This window comes from Juglans regia, chromosome 4 (assembly GCF_001411555.2).
Source record: "Juglans regia cultivar Chandler chromosome 4, Walnut 2.0, whole genome shotgun sequence".
Classification (NCBI taxonomy): Eukaryota; Viridiplantae; Streptophyta; class Magnoliopsida; order Fagales; family Juglandaceae; genus Juglans; species Juglans regia.
The window spans coordinates 23,298,144-23,316,088 of NC_049904.1; the positions used below are offsets into that span (position 1 = coordinate 23,298,144).

The following is a 17,945-nucleotide window of genomic DNA, read 5'->3' on the forward strand; positions in this document are numbered from 1 at the left end:
TTCAAATCAATCTAATTAAGTATATTGCCTTCCATTTTTCTTCCTTCTGTTTTTCGGAGGGTGTGCCAAATCACAAAAGAAATATGCTAAGTTTTCTTCTGCTGCATGCTTTGTATTGGCTCAACTAAAAATTCTTGAGCTGCACTCTGAGCCAGATAATTCTTTTGCTTTTCTATTGTCTAGCACCATGCTTTGGTTCCAACATAAATTAATGTACTAATAATCTACCATGCATGAACAGTTATTCACATGCTAGCAGCTTGAAAAGAAGTCTGATGTTTGAATGCCAAAAGGTTTTACCATGTACAATGTATTATTCATTACAATGCCACAAAGCAGGGCCAATCCGAGTCCTGGTACAATTTACAAAGAGGACACCAAGATATAATTTGGAGGCTGGAGCCATTGATCTACACACTTGAGGTAGAACGCATGGGAACACCGAACATGCCAACTGCCTCAATTCTTCCTTGTCCTTGTACTTGGCTAGGCAAATGCAGCATTCCTGTCATTCCCACCACAAACACAAAGAAAACAGAACAAGTTCATCAGCACTTCAAACAATGGAATTCAGATAAGAACCATCACTAAAAAATCATCACATCAGTTTTACGAGCATATAACTTAAAGCTTAAAAATTCCCTGTTATTTCAAAGCACATACCGAGATGGTTTAATGAGCATACATCTTTATATATAACAACCATAACCAATGTTAAGCAAGAGCTGGTGCAATCTTTAAAAGGCAAAATGGACTGTCAAACTTATAATTAGCAAGACCAAAATAATCATTCTGAGATGCAGGGCTTTAGGTTCAGTTAAATTGCTTTGAATTGAACCTGTTAACATGTGTCAAGATGATGTTCGTATTACTTTGGCAGTGGGTTGAAATACATTGATAAATCTGCACGGGGATATTTTATTGTCACCTAAAACATGAACAATAATAAATTTTCTTAAGTACATGATTTCTGTTATAAAGACTTGTTTTGATTGAATTAGAAAGCAGAGTCTAGTTTGAAGGCAAAGATAATGAAGAAGTTTGGAATCTGTTTGGAGTATTTACATCTGACTTTCATACAGAACAAGAGAATCATTGAACCATATGAGAGAAAATTTGATGACTAGCAGAAAATTCTAGTCAGTTAGAATTCAAGACTTTCTAAATATATTGGATAACCTTGTCGAATTAATGAGTAATGAGAGAATGGAAATGAGTTTCTAAATTTTATGTCTGTTAAAAAGAGGACTTTTTTTTTTCCCTCTCAGATAAAAGCATCATACAAAAAATATATTGGCCGACTCTTGCTGCTGCATACTCCTGTTGTCAATTTCTGGCATAAATAGTTTCTTTTTTGCTCGGTAAAATCTGGTATAAATTGTTATATCTCATCAATTTGATATAGTTAATATACTGCCAAAAACACTATCATGATTCAAGAATTATCCCAAGCAATATTAGTATATGAAATTGATGCTTTTAAAAAAAGGGGGGGGGGGGAACAAACCCCAGCAATAGAATGCTATCCAACACGAGATTTTCAGAATAAGTTAAAAAATAAATTTTATTGCATAGTTTGTGCAAAATAATCATCTGGAACAACCAAATGGGCCAAAAATAATGCAAATGATACAAACCCAGATCAGAAATCCCAGCTTCAGATCATTCAATCAGAAGAACCACAGTACATGATACGATATCACAAAACAACGCAGCTGAGCACGAAGCTCGGAAACGAAAATCAATGGTTGCAGACACTGCATATCAGAAAAAGTAAAGTAACCCAATATAACTTACAACAGCACACATAACCATAACACAACGCAATCAAGGAAAGAGCGGCAGGCAAAAATACATACGGAGAGAGAGCCCGTGATGTGGGAAGCCGAACCTGTTTTGTATGCGCAAAACACAGTTTGTGGACGTTGAGGAAGATAGGGACGGAGATAGAATAAAATACTAGAAAAAAAATGAAAGATTTAGAGAGAGAAAGACATTTGTAAATTGTAGATCTGCAAACGTATAGTGGGTATTTGGATTATGGATTATGCCGAAACCCAAACCCAACGTAACCTTCAAATAATCCTTACCTGAGAAAGTGAAGATGCGCTTGAGTCTGAGAGAATGACAGAACCACGGAGTTGGGACTTGGGAGACAGAGTGAACTCAGTAAGAATAGGGAAAGAGTGAGCGTCGAGCGGGAGAAAGGAGAGAAAGCTGAGATGTAAGTCTGTGAAGGACGTTGCTACGTCCACAGCGAAATTCTCTACCGCTAAGAATGTTTGTTAATAGTTATGAGTAGAGATTAGAATGAATTTATAAATCTTAGGCTGCGTTTGGTTAGTAAATTACTCTCAACTCATCTTAACTTATTATTATAATTTTTTTAAATTTCAATATAAAATATAATAAACAATTCAACTTTTTCAAATCTCAAAATAATAATAATATTAAAAAATAATATTTTATCAATATTTTATCATCTCAACTCAATTCAACTCAACTCACTTCAACATTCAAACTTACTCTATTGAGAGTATTTTGAGTTATTTGAATGTGTAAAGTATGTTAAGTTGTTGACTTTTAGATAGGTAGTTGAAAAAAGTATATATCTCATAAATATTATAGTAATTTTATTTTTAATAATAAATATTATAGTGATTTTATTATAATAATTTTTTAATATTAATAAATATTGTAGTGATTTTATTTTATTTTTATATATAATAGTGATAAATATTATAATAATTTTATTTTCATATATATAATAGTGATAAATATTATAGTAATGTTATTTTTTATATATATATTATAGTGATTTTATTTTTTATTTATATATTATAGTAATTTTATTTTTTATTTATATATTATAGTGATTTTATTTTTTATTTATATATAATAATGATAAATATTATATTGATTTTATTTTTTATTTATATATTATAGTGATTTTATTTTTTATTTATATATTATAGTGATTTTATTTATTTATTTATATATAATAGTGATTTTATTTTTTATTTATATATAATAGTGATTTTATTTTTTATTTATATGTTATAGTGATTTTATGTTTTATTTATATATTATAGTGATTTTATTTTTTATTTATATATAATAGTGATAAATATTATAGTGAGTTTATTTTTTATTATATATTATAGTGATTTTATTTTTTATTTATATATTATATTGATTTTATTTTTTTATTTATATATAATAGTGATAAATAGTGATTTTATTTTTTATTTATATATTATAGTGATTTTATTATAGTGATTTTTTAATATTAATAAATATTGTAGTGATTTTATTTTATTTTTATATATAATAATGATAAATATTATAATGATTTTATTTTTAATTTATATATAATAGTGATAAATATTATAATAATTTTATTTTCATATATATAATAGTGATAAATATTATAGTAATGTTATTTTTTATTTATATATTATAGTGATTTTATTTTTTATTTATATATTATAGTGATTTTATTTTTTATTTATATATAATAATGATTTTATTTTTTATTTATATATAATAGTGATAAATATTATAGTGATTTTATTTTTTATTTATATTTAATAGTGATAAATATTATAGTGATTTTATTTTTTATTTATATATAATAGCGATAAATATTATTGATTTTATTTTTTATTTTTATTTAATAGTGATAAATATTATTGATTTTATTTTTTATTTATATATAATAGTGATAAATATTATAGTGATTTTATTTTTATTTATATATAATAATAATAATAAATATTATAGAATATTTGTGAATAGTTATGAGTAAAAATTGAAGTGGGTTTGTGGGTCCCATTTAGAGTATTTTAAATTGTTTGGCATGTGGAGTATTTCTAATAGTACGAAAATACTTAGAAAGTGCTAAGGTATTTTCGTTACCCAAACGCAACCTTAGGGTAGGAAGAATATTTGAGAGGTGTTCAAGTTTGGAAGGTGAGAATATTTGAGAAGTGTTGAAAATATTTGTGAATAATAATAAATAGTAGTAAAAAGTAGATGAAAAATAATAAATAGTAGAAAAATAGGTGAAAAGTAATAATAAAATAAAACCTACATTTTTGCCTGTCTCCTTTCTTGATAGAGCCTACATTTTTACAAGAAGTCTGTATGTTTGAAACTTGAACCTAACATTACTCATTTTTTAAGAGTCTCAAATACAAAAATATAGTCTCATAAAGTATGTCTTATAATATTTATTTATCATTAAATACTATTTAAAATATTTATATAAACAACAATAAATATTGATCTGTCTCCTTTCTCCCTTAGAAATTTCCCATTGCGTCTTGTTGTATTGCAAACATTCATTTTGGAACTGCAACTTTTTAACTTTTATGCACCAAAACAATGAAGTGAATGTGACCAATCCATCATAATGAATCTACACAATTCCTTTCAATAATAAATATTTGCAAACATCATCAATTCCTATTCCATGGCACAAACAATACAAACAAAACTTAGCAAATTCCACGCCACTCAAACTTCCCCTAATCTATCTCATATCTCTTCCCTCCCCCTCCATCATTTTCATCCGAAAATAACATTTATTCAAGGCTTTAGCATCCACCCTTCAAAAAATTGCACTCTCGTTTTTTTTTTTTTTTTTTAAACACAAACAAACAAGGAAAGAAAGCGTTATTATCTTATATTTTTACAATTCGATATTTCAATTTTTAGTTTAGAAAAATTGAAACCCAAATTTCAAAAAACTTACAATTAAGTACTTCCGTCAAATTTTAAGTAAAAAATTAATAGAAAAATTATCTTTCGATAGACTGAATTAGATATTGATGTCACATTTCAGATGTCGCATTGGTTAGTTTTCTAACAAATGATTAACAGAAATACTTAATTATAATTTTCTTGAATTTCATGTATGAATTTTACAAAAAAGATCTTTAGTTAACGTAAAAATCTAAATAATGTTGTTAAATATTTTTTTATAAATTAAGAAGTTAAATAAAAAATATTTACGATGCGATGGTGAAAAGCTTCACTTCCGACATTGTTCAGTAGACAAGCAGTCAATAATTTATTAATTATTCCCTGAGAGAGAGGGAGAGGGAGAGAGAGAGGGAGAGAGAGAGAGAATCTACGCATCCTCCCTCCATTCCACATGCGACGTTTCAATATTTTGCTTCGGAATTTCCAATAAATCATCTGTTTCAGACCCTGCTACTTCGCCAGTCTACCTTGCTGAGTTAATATATCCAATTTTAAAACGTAAACATAAACACAACATTATTACAGTAGAAAGTTGAGAGAGAGAGAGAGAGAGAGAGAGGGAGACATAGAGAGTGTGTGGGGGGGCACTCAGGTACGCGATATCAGAGACAAGCCACTTTCTGTGAGAACCCCATTGTACGATTCACCCACGAGAGCAGCCCCCCAATTCAATCATGCCATCCGGTCCCAAGAAGAGAAAGGCTGCAAAGAAAAAGAAAGATAAGGAAATCCATAACCCCTCAACCAAAAACCCTCAAGGTACAGACTTTTGCCCTCCTCTTGCTTTTTCGAATCGGACTCATCCACGATCGTCTATCTGTAATTCAATCATGCACTCAACTTTTTCAACTTTTGTTTTTTGATTTATTACTTTGCCAACTTTGGGTCACTGGGTCTTTGATAATATGTTCTGTTTCGCTTGATTTCAACTCTATCAGACCAGTGTACACTCGCCCATCTGTTTTTCAGTTGTACACTTCCCTATATTTCAGTGTGTTTTTTCCTTTTCCTTTTGTCAAGTTTGGTTAGTGTGTTTGTTGGTACTCTCTCTTTTGCTTAATTTCAGTCCTACCGGACCAAAGAAAACTTTTTTAGCTGTCATCTCTCATTTATCAATCTTTTGTTTTGAATTTTTTTTGGGCGTCAATTCCTATGGGTGTATATTAATATCCCTTGTTTTGCTTGATTTTGAACTCCTATGATTGCAGACCAACTTATTCCTCGGCCCCTAAATCATGCCATGTTTATTGTTATTTTTTAAAACTTAGGTTGCATTGAAAAAATAGGTGTTTGCTAAACAGTTGTTTTACTTGAAGTTTTTTATTGTATTGATTGGATTGAATCAGCTTACCCTCTGTAACTCAGTCATAATTTATTTATTTACTTTTATTTTCATTTATGGTCGAGTTGGCTTAAAAGGTATATGTTAAGGTGACTCGTTGAGATTGATTTTGGTTGTGAATCTTCTGATTGAATCAAACTATGGTAGGAAATGACGATTTGAAATCTCAAGATGGGAAGGAAAGTGATGATGGTGAGGTTAGTAGCCCTGTATCTCGGGACCAGGATAGCGATCAGAATCCATTTAATGAGGGGAGTGAGGAATTGGGGGAGAGAGATTCATCATCCATTCGACCATATGTTGCTGAGGAAAGGACTATGTTGGGAGTCCATAGTGATGTAGAGGGTGCCCAGAAAATAGGCTTAGAGGATGATGGTGTCGTTGTAATCGAAAGGGAACTGAAATCTGAGGAGAATTCTGAGAGCAAAAATGTTAGCATAGAGCATGTTGAGTTTGCCAAGGAATCACATGATGGGGATGAGCGTAGCTTTAGCAGTAGTAGTCCAGATGATAAGCCCCAAATCACTGAGGAGAAACCAAACGAGGTGGCTTACAATTCAGTTTTGGAAGCACGATCATATGATGATTTGGATAAGCCGGTTGATTCATCCCAGGTGGAAGTGATTTGGGTTGCTGATGATGGACTGGCTGGGGAGACTTTTAATTCAATTTCAGAAAGTGCTACTCTTGTTGATTCTCTACAGTCAGTGGTACCTGTGTCCCAAGAGACAATTGGAATGGCCCCAAGCGCTCCAGTTGAGAATCCAGTGATTATGAATGTGGTTGAAGTAAGCAAGGAATCAAGGGAGGGTCTAGCAGCTGTGACGGATTTTTCATTGAAGAAAAGTGAGGAAGTATTTCCTTTATCTTATGAAAATGTACAGGCATCTTCAAACATGGTGGAATCTGCTTCAAATCGATATGAGGGTAAAATATTGCCATCATCAAGTGCTCCTGTTGCTGCAACTAGTAATGATGCAGCACATGTCAAAGATTCTGTGATTCCTGAATGTTCTGAAAGCCAGGTATTGCCCCCATACTTTTCTTGATTGCAATTTGATTATGGATTCATGGGATAATGCATTGAAGATAAATCTGATTATCTTTTTCTGAGTTGATATTTAGCCTATAGAAGCGCCAGCCCCAAAAGTGGTGCAAAGAACCTCCTGGTTGTGTTGCTGTGGATTATTTGAGGTGCTAGCAGGCTTCGGGAGATAAGTTCAGGTTGGGATTATTTAACCCAATTTATATATATTAGTTTGGCCTATTTTTTTTTCCTAAAATAATTATGCGGTGATATACTGGGATTTGCTCAATTTTTTCTTTTTCTGTGCATTTCTTCCTCCCCCTCCTGGCCAGAGTGCAGCAAGCTTGGCTGTTATTAGGATGGTGTTACTGTTTATAGGAGATTTTGGAGGTATAGGCTATTGATTGATTATGTCAAACTATCTGATAGACGACAATTTTTGCATAGTCAGTCTTATATTACAAACATTAGGATTACAACAAAGTTCTTATTGCTGTAGAGACCAGTCTTACAGCAGCCAAATGTAGTTTGCCCATCTAGTGTGCGTATGGAAGAAATAAAATAGGTTTCCATGGAATTTCTTTCTATCATTTGCCTTGTAATTCATTTGTCCGTTCTTCTTTAGCAAGAATTGGACAAAGGACCTCATGGTATATATCAATTTCTTGATGATGTAAATTTCACATTTATGACACATGGTCTGTGAGATATAAATGGGGTAAATATGCTATCTTAGAAGTTTGGACAAGTGCTTAAGAATCAAAGGGTAGGCAAGATATGTTGGTGAAAATTCAATTTTAAGGAAATTAGGATATAATTTTAAAAAATTGTGAATTGTGATGATTGATGGGTGCGAGATACAGTAGTTGCTACGTTCATGCAAAGGGATAGTATATTTGTTGTTGTGTAGCCTGCATAATAAAAAAGTTGGTGCATTCTCTCATCGGTTTACTTGTGCCAGAAACCCAAATAAACGGCTTCAAGGACAGCCACATTATGAAGTAAAAGAAGTGTTGGGTGTTCAAGAACAAGCATTTCTGCTTTTTGGATTTCATTGTTAATGGATATATTTTTTTTTTATAAGTAAAAATAAGACTTTATTAAATCACCAAAGTAACACGATACAAAGAAAATGCCCTGTTTATGTAGGCATATTGGAAACTAGGAATTCGTGAAAGTCCATGCCATTAAAGTCTACAGCTATGGCCCAAGTACAAAGAGTTCTAAAAAATAACAATATAAGCTCCTCCACAGATCTCTCTTTGTCTTCAAAAGTCCTCTCATTTCGTTCCTGCCATAGACACCGCATAATACAGATAGGGATCATCTTCCATACTGCTTTAATCTGTTTCACCCCACGGATAGAATTCCAGCAAGCCAATACATCCAAAACTGTTTCCGGCATCACCCACGCCATATCCATCCTTATAAACACCGAGTCCCAAATAGCCTTAGCTACCTCACAGTGTAAAAGTAAATGATTTACCGACTCACCCCCACTTTTACACATACAACACCAATGTACAATAATTATCCTCCTCTTTCTTAGATTATCCGTAGTGAGGATCTTCCCCAAAGACGCTGTCCACACAAAGAAAGAGGCTTTGGGAGGAGCCTTATGACGCCAAAGCTTTCTCCAAGGAAACTGTACCTCTGGTTCTTGTGTGAGAACCTTATAAAAAGAGCGAGCTGAGAATACCCCTTTTCCTGCAGGATGCCACCACAACTCATCTTCCTGCTGGATATTCGGTCTAACAGAATATAAGAGGCTATAGAATTCTGCAAAACTTTCCATCTCCCAGTCCTGTGCCGCCCGGTTGAAATTAATGTTCCAGTGAATGTTTCTACCTGAGACTGAGACTTCCATAACCTCCGCCACTGTGGCCTCTTTGTTACTTGCAATCAAGAAAAGAGACGGAAACAGATCGAGTAAAACACTGGTATTACACCATGCATCCTTCCAAAATCTGATCTTGGCACCTGTTCCCAAGTGCAATCTAGTGTAACGCTGGAAAACTTCCCATCCTCTTCTAATGTTAATGGATATATTCCCGAGGAGATTGAGGTTACTATTCAGTTGGGATGCTAGGGTAATGAAGTCAAACAGAGGTAAATAGATTAAAAATTGGTATACTCTTGTGTAATACTGAATTGAGATGATAATTTGAGCCGAATTTGTTTAATATGAAGTTTCTACGAGACATGGGAAGGACAGAAAGACTTGAGAATTCTGATAAAGGATGGAAGGAAAGAAAAAAATTTGAGATGCCGTGGTGATCAGGCAATGGCTAAACCTTTTAAGTTGAATTGAAGCCTCTGAAAGGATGGACAAGGTAAGTATTAAAATTGTGAGATAAGATGATGGCTTCCCTGCAACTTGTTCTTTTGGTCTTGATGAAGTGAAATGAGAAAGTCGGATCTATGGTTTTTGATTTAAAAAGGTGGCTACTGAAAAAAAGCAAAATTAGGTGGCACATTTTGCTAGTTGCATATTTTGATGCGCTTTTGAAAGGTTTAGCTCTGCCAAGACTTCTGCACTTTATAAATATTTCACTCAACCAAAAAGAGCCCAAATCGTAAATTCATGGTGTTGCCTTTGGAATTATTTTTAATCATTTAGAGATTTTTAGAGCCTTATACTGCATCATTCAATGGCATTTTTCAGTTTCTTACTTCTCTGTTTTAGAAAATATAAAGATTTTCTGTCATATGCCAACTAATCTTGCTTTCAGTTTTAGTTTCTTTTTTCGGTGAAATCGATTCATGAACCCGACAGCTTTTTATGATTGCATGGTGTTCTGTATACCGAATAAAATTGTCTAGGCACATTTTCTATAATGCATACGGCGACCTGCATCAGTCATTCTTCATAGCTATTTATTTTTCTTTCGTCTCTCATAGTTATAATGTAGTGTAGTTTCTCCTTTATTGACTCTCTCTCTCTCTCAAACACACACACAATTCAAATTAAGGACTGTAAATCATTCATTTCAAGTTACTTCTTTTTCCTTTTTCTTGTTCTTCTCTCTCTCTCTTGAGATTGTTCTTTTGACAGGCGAATTTATTAGTAGTTTGTCGAAATTTTATGTTTCTCTATTATGATGAAATAAGCTTAGTTTTAATAAACTACTGAGGCACTCATATAGGAGCAAAAGTTTCCCTCGAAGGGAGAGCAAAAGTGATTTTCATTTATCGTCGAAATATGTTATGCCATGTGAAATCCTGATAAGATCATCATCGGGCCCATGTTCTTGTTTCTTTCAGTCTCTCTAACCTCAAATCTGATATATTCCTTGGACTTTCCTACTACAATTGACTGGAAAGACTTTTGAGTCACACCAGCAAAGCTCCAACATTCCACAAGCTTCTTAGTAGGTCTCAGGTTTTGACAGTAAGCTATGTTTTTTGGCAAGCAATTTGTGGAGCAGATGTCTTAGCAAGTCTGATAATATTGCACAAGTAATCCACATTTGAGATAGAGACTTCAATTGGTATTGGAAAAATCATTGCAGAAGGTCTTGGATTTTGCAATGTCTGTTTCATTTTCTGCTTTCACTCCATTTTCATCCCTGTTGAAGGTCCCAGTGAGCCCCACATCACCTTCTGACTGTATCCTAAGCCTTTAGTTTTTTTTCTCTTTAGCCTCTTGTATTATGCCTCATGCAGCTTTTGCCTTCAAAGACCTTTAAGTTGTGCATGTGATACAAGCAGTAAGTCCCCGTTCACATTCCTCTATTTTTCTTATATATTTTTTTAACTTATGATGTTTCTTGTGCCTCTGATATTCTGCATCATTTGGTGCTTAACCTTTAAAGGACCTTGGGGATTTGATTTTGGAGACTGGATATGGTAGTCTCTAATTCCTCGCAAATTTGTTTTCGGGTTGTATTTGCCTTGCTAATTGGGTTGCTCGATGGTGTGATCTGAAACATTGAAAGAGGCAATTTTTTCCTGCTTGATTGGATCACAATTACCTGCAGAACTTGCTCTTAGGCCTTGTGATTTGAACAGCTCTTTATGGCTCTTCAAATTTTTGTTCCTTTTCATTCTTCATTAGATTTAAGACCATGTATTGCTTAATAGTTGTACAATTGTTTAAGACTTTCTAAATATTTGGTGAATTTATCTCATGCCTTGGACTTGCTAAGAAAGTAAAAAGATTGACATAATCTTCCCCCCCCCCAAAAAAGAAATTGTAATCGAGTATTGCCATGGTTTTCTTTTTGATGCAGAAACAGAGCATGTATGGGCCATGGTTTCCTTTTGATGCAGACACGGCATGCATGGGCTTCAGTGAACTGGTGAAGCTTGTGAAACTTAAGAAGGATTTTGTCTAGAGAATTTTTTATTATTATTTCCTACTAGAATTGTTCTTGGTTTTTCCCAATAAATATCAGGCAAGAAGCTTGATCAGATAAACAGCTTGAGGTTTGTGGTGATAGTATCAATATTTGTTGGCGGCTTAGTGTCCCTAGCTTTCAGTACATGTCTTGTTAATTTTGTAGTTTTTTTTTTTTTTAAATATTCTAAATGGTGTGTAGTACCTAGTTGCTTTGCATTGGTATGGTGGTGGTGCGATGTGGATTTGCAAATTCTTCTATGATATTAATATTCCCTTGATTGCTTTCATGGTGTTTTCTAGTGGATATGAACTCACTCTCTTTCCAAGAAATTTGTGTTTTGCTTTTACGGCATATGGGTTTCTATTAATGATACAGCCATTCTTTTTATTTCATGCTTGCTGGCTTCTTTTTATTGATGCTTGATGGATTTGTAAAACACCAATCCATCACGATACATCCCCTCTTCCTCGGATTGTCCGTGGTCAATATCTTCCCAAGAACAGCATTCCACACAAAAAAGACTACTTTAGAAGGCACACGAGACCTACTTTAGAAGGTTCCGTAACCAAGTTTTTCTTTCTCACTACTAATGTACTTTTTCTTAGTGCTTAACTCGATCAGAATGCATTGCACGGCATTATTTGTGTATCTATCACATTAAATAAGCTCTCGACTGCAACAGAAACAAGGATAGACTTCTCTGCCTAATACTCATCGATTGTTTGAACTATAAAGTTAGACCTTTTCCTGTTTGTCAAGCTTCGGTATAATGAAATTGTGCTGCTGTTTCAATTGAAGAAAATCACTCAAGTTGGTGGGACATTGTTGTACAGAAATATAGCATTTTTTTCCAAACCATTTCTTACTGTTTTTCCATACAAATCACAACAACTGCTAATCACACCAATCACACAATAGCCTGCCAATTCTTTGCCTAGGTTCTTATACGGTTCAAGTGGTAAAAAAAAGGGAATAAAAAAAAAATGAACACAAGCCACACAAAAACCATTTCTCTGTACTTTTCAAATTTATCTTCATGCTGCGCCATGAATGGCCGCAATGTATAGAAGCTGTGTCGCTGAAAGGATGATTAGGAATGACTCCATCGTTCTCTGCAAGAAAACATCACTTAGTTTTTTGTCTGATAAAATGGTTTTCAGACTTAATATTGAAAGTGCAGGTGATTATCCTGTTCTTTTCAGAAAAATGAAAAGGAAAACTGGTTTCTGGTCCCTTACCAGACGAGCATTTCTGATGCGGAGCTCAATCTCTTTGCAGGCAAACCTGCACAAATGTTTAGCTGATTATGATCAACAACAAAAATACTTCTATGATGCTTTTTTTCATTATTGTTTAGAGATACATAGGAAAATTGGAGAGTGGTAATGCTTACCCCATGGCAAGGACAGTAAGAGTCCAAGCAATAAGGGCTGCTGTAGCAGCAGATGGCAAGCTTCGATCATTCCAAGTACGAAGATGGTTTAATCCAGATAATGCTGATGCGGCACCAACAACTCCGGCTAGCAAAGCAAACATGACGAAGAATCCGGTGGCAGCATTTCCCATTGGGAAATATATGGGGGAAAAATGCGCCGGAAGATCGAATCCAGGACCAATGATGAAGCCATGATCAATTGCTCTATTCATAGCCCAACCGCCGATGCCCAGAATTATGACATACATGCAGAAATTGAGGACCAAAAGGAGCCCGGCAACGGGTTTCATTTGCTGACTAGCCATCCTTGAACAATATGGTTGAGGTATAGGGTGAGAAACTGTTGAAAGAGGACAGAACTAGTACACTTGATACATGTGTTTCATGCAAGAGGGGGTCTTATACATAGCATGGCATAAAGGGTTTTTGGTTCTTTTCTTGCTGAGGTTGTTAACTACAAAACGTTCTGTGGTGGTGTAAAGAGGATGCTTGGTATTCAAGGCAAGCCAAAAACGTAATGGATTCTTGCTTGGCTTACATTGCTTTGTAAGGTACATTCTTATTCAGGCTTTGCGCCGATAGTGTTCAAGGGAAGAAAGTGATAGTCTTTGCCAGTCCCAGAAAACAAACCTATTTGATCTTGTTAACGATTTAGGTTGAAACTTTCCAACTGAACAAGATTATTCTCTTTGCATACGTTGCATGTCATGGCAATGTGTCTTTAAAAGAGAAAATATATTTGAAACCGTGAATTGTACAATCGCTGCATAATTATTTTAAAAAAAGTGAATCATACATAGATTAACTCATATAAAAAAAATTAATTTTTTAATAATGAATATCACTCTTTTTCAAAACTCGACGTTTACGAACTTCACGGTTATATGTAGAATTATTCATATATTATATTGTAAATGTTGAAAATTAAAGTGGTATTTGGATAGTGAGTTGAGATAAAATGAAAGTTGAAAGTTTAATAAAATATTATTTTTTTAATATTATTATTATTTTAAAATTTAAAAAAATTGAATTATTTATTATATTTTATGTAAAATTTGAAAAAATTTATAATAATAAGATGATATAAATTCAATTAACTCTAAATCCAAAAATTTTGCACGATAATTTGTGTTATTTGCATAGAAGCACAAGAATCAACGCGATTAAAGCTTTCTTCATTAAATACAGTACAGTTTTTTGCCTCCCTTAACTTTCTTTTATGTTAATAGAAATGATATTTTGTGTAAGTTTTATGTATTTTTTTTAAAAAAAATTTAATAAATATAAAATTTATATAAAAATATTATTTTTAATAATAAATTTCACTTTTTTTTTAAGTGAGTTTGCAGGACTTGTACATCCTAAAATTGAATCTAGCAATCTTATGTTAATTACCCAATATATATATATATATAGAAGATTACACAGGAATTAACTCAAACTATAATACTACGTAATTTTTACAAAGATTGGTCCTCAACTTATTTCCTTGATTTTTTACATCAGATGGTACAAAATGAATCTTAAACATTTAAGTCTTTAAAAATTTTGAACATATCTTAAGATTTTAAAATTAAATTAAATTTTAAAAAATTATGTATTATTTTTTAATTAAATTTATTTTAGAATTATTTTATTTTCAAGTCAATGTATAAAGCACACTTTCCACATCATTTAAATTTCTTTCTAAAATTCATTTTCTAAATCGGATTATGTCATATAAACATTTTAATAGGTGTGTTATCCACACCGACTTATAAATAAAATTTTTTTTTTATTTTATACATAGTCTACGGTTGTTTATTAAGAGCACTCACATCTAGATGAGTAAATTTTTTCCTAAATTTTAGGTAAAAATTATCTTTCCGTAAATTTTTCCTAAATCTTACTCATATTTCCAAAACTTCCAACATCTCACTTCTTATTTTTTTTCTCTATTTTATTAAAATAATATTTTTCTATTTTTATTTTATTATTTTTCTATTAATTTTTTTTTACATTTTTAACTACTATTTTTTTGTCTTTCGAAAAAAGGGCGGAAGAAAATTTTTTAACTTTTTTTTCACATTTTCTTAATTAATTATTTAATTATGTATTGCATCCATATTTTCGATTGTTCATCTGTAACGATTTCTTTTAAAACTAATTATCTCTCTAAATGATAATATTTTTAAAATGGGTGCTTTCATAACAATAATATTTAAAAAAACTCATATTTTCACAAATGGTCAATTATTTTTTAAAAAAAAATGGATCATTTCAATGATGACGTTCTTTCAAATTTCAACTATAATAAATATAAGTACGAAGGAAAGTATAAATGATAGGAAAAAGATTTTTTTTACTAATTAAAATAAAATATTTATAAAAAATAATTTAATGATAAACAATAACTTTCCGAGTCACTGCTGAGACCCCAAAACTTTCAATTAAAATAGTCAATTGGGATAGAGAGATTTTTGTCAAAAAAGTTGAATTTTTTTATTAAAATATAGGGAAGGAGACGCTATGCGAATGCGTAAACGGATGCGGATGCTCAAACTAGGAATCTAGGATGAAAGCGTAGGCAAACCAAAATTACGTATTGGGACCTTGGAAAGAAAGAGCCTTCCTCCATGCCATCAAGTTACCAATAGAAAGAGAATTATTACTAGGTTTTAAAAAGAGAAACTCTCCTCTTTAAAAAAACTTAAATATATATCTTCTAGTGTTTATGCTGGAGTCCTCCTCTCTATTCCCTTTTCAATATCGTTTTGTGTATATGCTTTGGTTCTTATGATAGTGTTTTATTCTCTTCCTTCCACAGTTTAATTTTGGTCAAATTTACCACACTCTGGCTACCAACAGCCGCCGATCTACTAGGACGATGTAGAATCGCGACGAGAAATACGACGAGAATCGCGGCGAGTGACCATCATGTGTGGCTTGCTTCCGCGCATGAAGGTCACGCGTTGCCGCACCCCGACGAACCCACCAGCTACATGCGTCGCACCAATAGATCCCCTGCATTTGTTGAGAACCCTGCTCCCTCTACATGTATCATCTTTCCCTTATCTGAATGAAAACTTGTTTGCTTAGGAAAAAAAATACCAAAAGAAAGATCTCAAAATAGAAAAGTGAACAACAAACTATTGTTAGAATATATTTTTTGCTTGCTTAGAATATATTATTATTAGAATATATTTTTTTGACAAATAATGTCACAATAGCATAGTACAATGAGTCTAAAAATAGAATCGTAAAAGAGGTGTACATAATGGTTGTTCTTTATTACTACTTTTCATACAATATTTTTATAAAATTTTTACAGAAAAAAAAAACTAATATAATAGTTTTATTTTATTAAAAAAATTTACATGATACTTCTCTATTTAATAAAAAAGTTATTATTAATATAATTTATTAATTTCTTTATTTCACAGAAAACTCGTATGAGCGAAGTGAGTGCCTTCAATCTCCTCATCCACTGTTTTTTTCCAAAATGCCCCTACTGTAGCCATCTCTGCTAATTGGCGCCAAACCCATGCCATTCTCCCATCCTTGTAACTCATACAAACTCTCTCTCTCTCTCTCTAGCAAGAAAACAAGCAGGTCCAACACTAACAGATTTCGCAAGGGTTTCTTTCTCACCTTGAACTCCAATTATACACTTTCTCATCTTCTTCTTTACAAATTTTTAAGTCCTGGGTAATCTTTCTTCTGGTTGTGTGATTAGTTTTCTTTGTAGTTATACACTTCTTCATCTTCTTCTTCTTCACAGGAGAATCTATGGGGAGTCGGGAATCCGCTGCTCAGATAGACGGGGATGGAACTAAAAACCAAGATCATAATGGACTTCATGATCTTGAAGATGTTGAGGATATCTCAGAACTGAACCAGGGCACCGAAGGCCAAACGGCAATGGGTTCATGGGTTCTTGTAGATGAAATGGATGAACATCTTATAGTAAAAACTGATCGAGGGATCAAGAAGGAAGAAGAAAAGAAGAGTGTAACGAACTCGAATGGAAGAGCTGTGGATTGTTGCGAAGATTATTTTATGGTAAAAGTGTATGAAGATTTTTTTAGTTTTGGATCCGTGCAGAAAGAAGAAAATATTGAAAAAGATAATGAGAATGAAGTTTCTGTTGGGGAGATCATTGAAAGGTTCAAGACACAAGAAGTTGAGGAGAAAGAAAAGAGAAAACAGCTCGATAAAGGAGTACTCTACGAAATGGAATCCGCATCTTTGTTTGGAAATGGTGGAAATGATCCCTTTGAAGAGTGTCGTCGATACTATGAAGAAAGAAGGTTTCTTGAGAGTCGAGTAGCTCAACTCAAACAAGAGATTACCCTCTTGGACGAGAAGACATCAAGGAGGACAGTGCCGAAAAAATCAATGGAAATTGGGCATCAGTTGAAGCAAGATTACATTAAATTCCTGATGAAGTGCTGTCGTGGGAGTATCGAGATGATTATGGAACTTCTGAAAAATTATGCTCCGACTGAACAGATAGAAAGACAAATTCGCCAATTGGAGAAGCAAGTGGAAGATGTAAGATCAACAACAGATCCTGAGCTTTGGGGCAACATGAAGTGAAGAAGTGACAGAACCAGTCAGTATTCTGGCATAGCCAGAGCCATCCTTCTTAATATGTGGTTAGTTTGTTCTTAAAGATTTTGGATTAGCAAAAATAGATATAGAATTACATTATAACTGTAGTATAAACAAGGACCAACTTTAGAGATCATTGGTTTTGCCTCACTAAGTTTGTAGAGAAATAAGGATAATGCAATCATTTTGGGCTACTGTTTCCCAGAAGAACTCCTGGCCATAGCCGTGCAGTTAATGTGCTTTGGCTAATAGATTCACACCAGAACCACATACAACTGAGTGACAAATCTATAGTCTAAGCACTCTACTTGTTTACAACTTTGAAGCCACGTGTTATGCCCAGATATGCTTCTGATTAGTGTGCCCTTGGATTCATGACACACTCATCTTTTTCCTCCATCCTCCACCCTCCCCACTCTCATACTTTTTGATCAGGGA

The 17,945-nt window shown here is 33.1% G+C and overlaps 3 protein-coding genes across 3 annotated transcripts; 1 reads left to right on the forward strand and 2 right to left on the reverse strand.

Annotated features, from left to right (window-relative positions):
* Positions 1-250: 250 nt before the first annotated feature.
* Positions 251-5,402, reverse strand: LOC109000703. The gene is made up of 4 exons (XM_018977668.2): positions 5,378-5,402; positions 2,091-2,272; positions 1,860-1,959; positions 251-505 (listed from the first exon to the last, which is right to left on the reverse strand). The coding sequence occupies exons 1-4, from the start codon at positions 5,400-5,402 to the stop codon at positions 411-413; spliced, it is 402 nt and encodes a 133-aa protein (XP_018833213.1). The 3' UTR covers positions 251-410.
* Positions 5,113-11,765, forward strand: LOC109000707. The gene is made up of 4 exons (XM_018977672.2): positions 5,113-5,526; positions 6,257-7,134; positions 7,235-7,333; positions 11,369-11,765. Exons 1-3 carry the CDS (start codon positions 5,442-5,444, stop codon positions 7,325-7,327), a joined length of 1,056 nt encoding a protein of 351 aa, XP_018833217.1. The 5' UTR covers positions 5,113-5,441; the 3' UTR covers positions 7,328-7,333; positions 11,369-11,765.
* On the reverse strand, positions 11,642-13,517 carry LOC109000708 (membrane protein PM19L-like). The gene is made up of 3 exons (XM_018977674.2): positions 12,873-13,517; positions 12,718-12,763; positions 11,642-12,591 (listed from the first exon to the last, which is right to left on the reverse strand). The coding sequence occupies exons 1-3, from the start codon at positions 13,217-13,219 to the stop codon at positions 12,514-12,516; spliced, it is 471 nt and encodes a 156-aa protein (XP_018833219.1). The 5' UTR covers positions 13,220-13,517; the 3' UTR covers positions 11,642-12,513.
* Between the last annotated feature and the right edge of the window lie 4,428 nt (positions 13,518-17,945).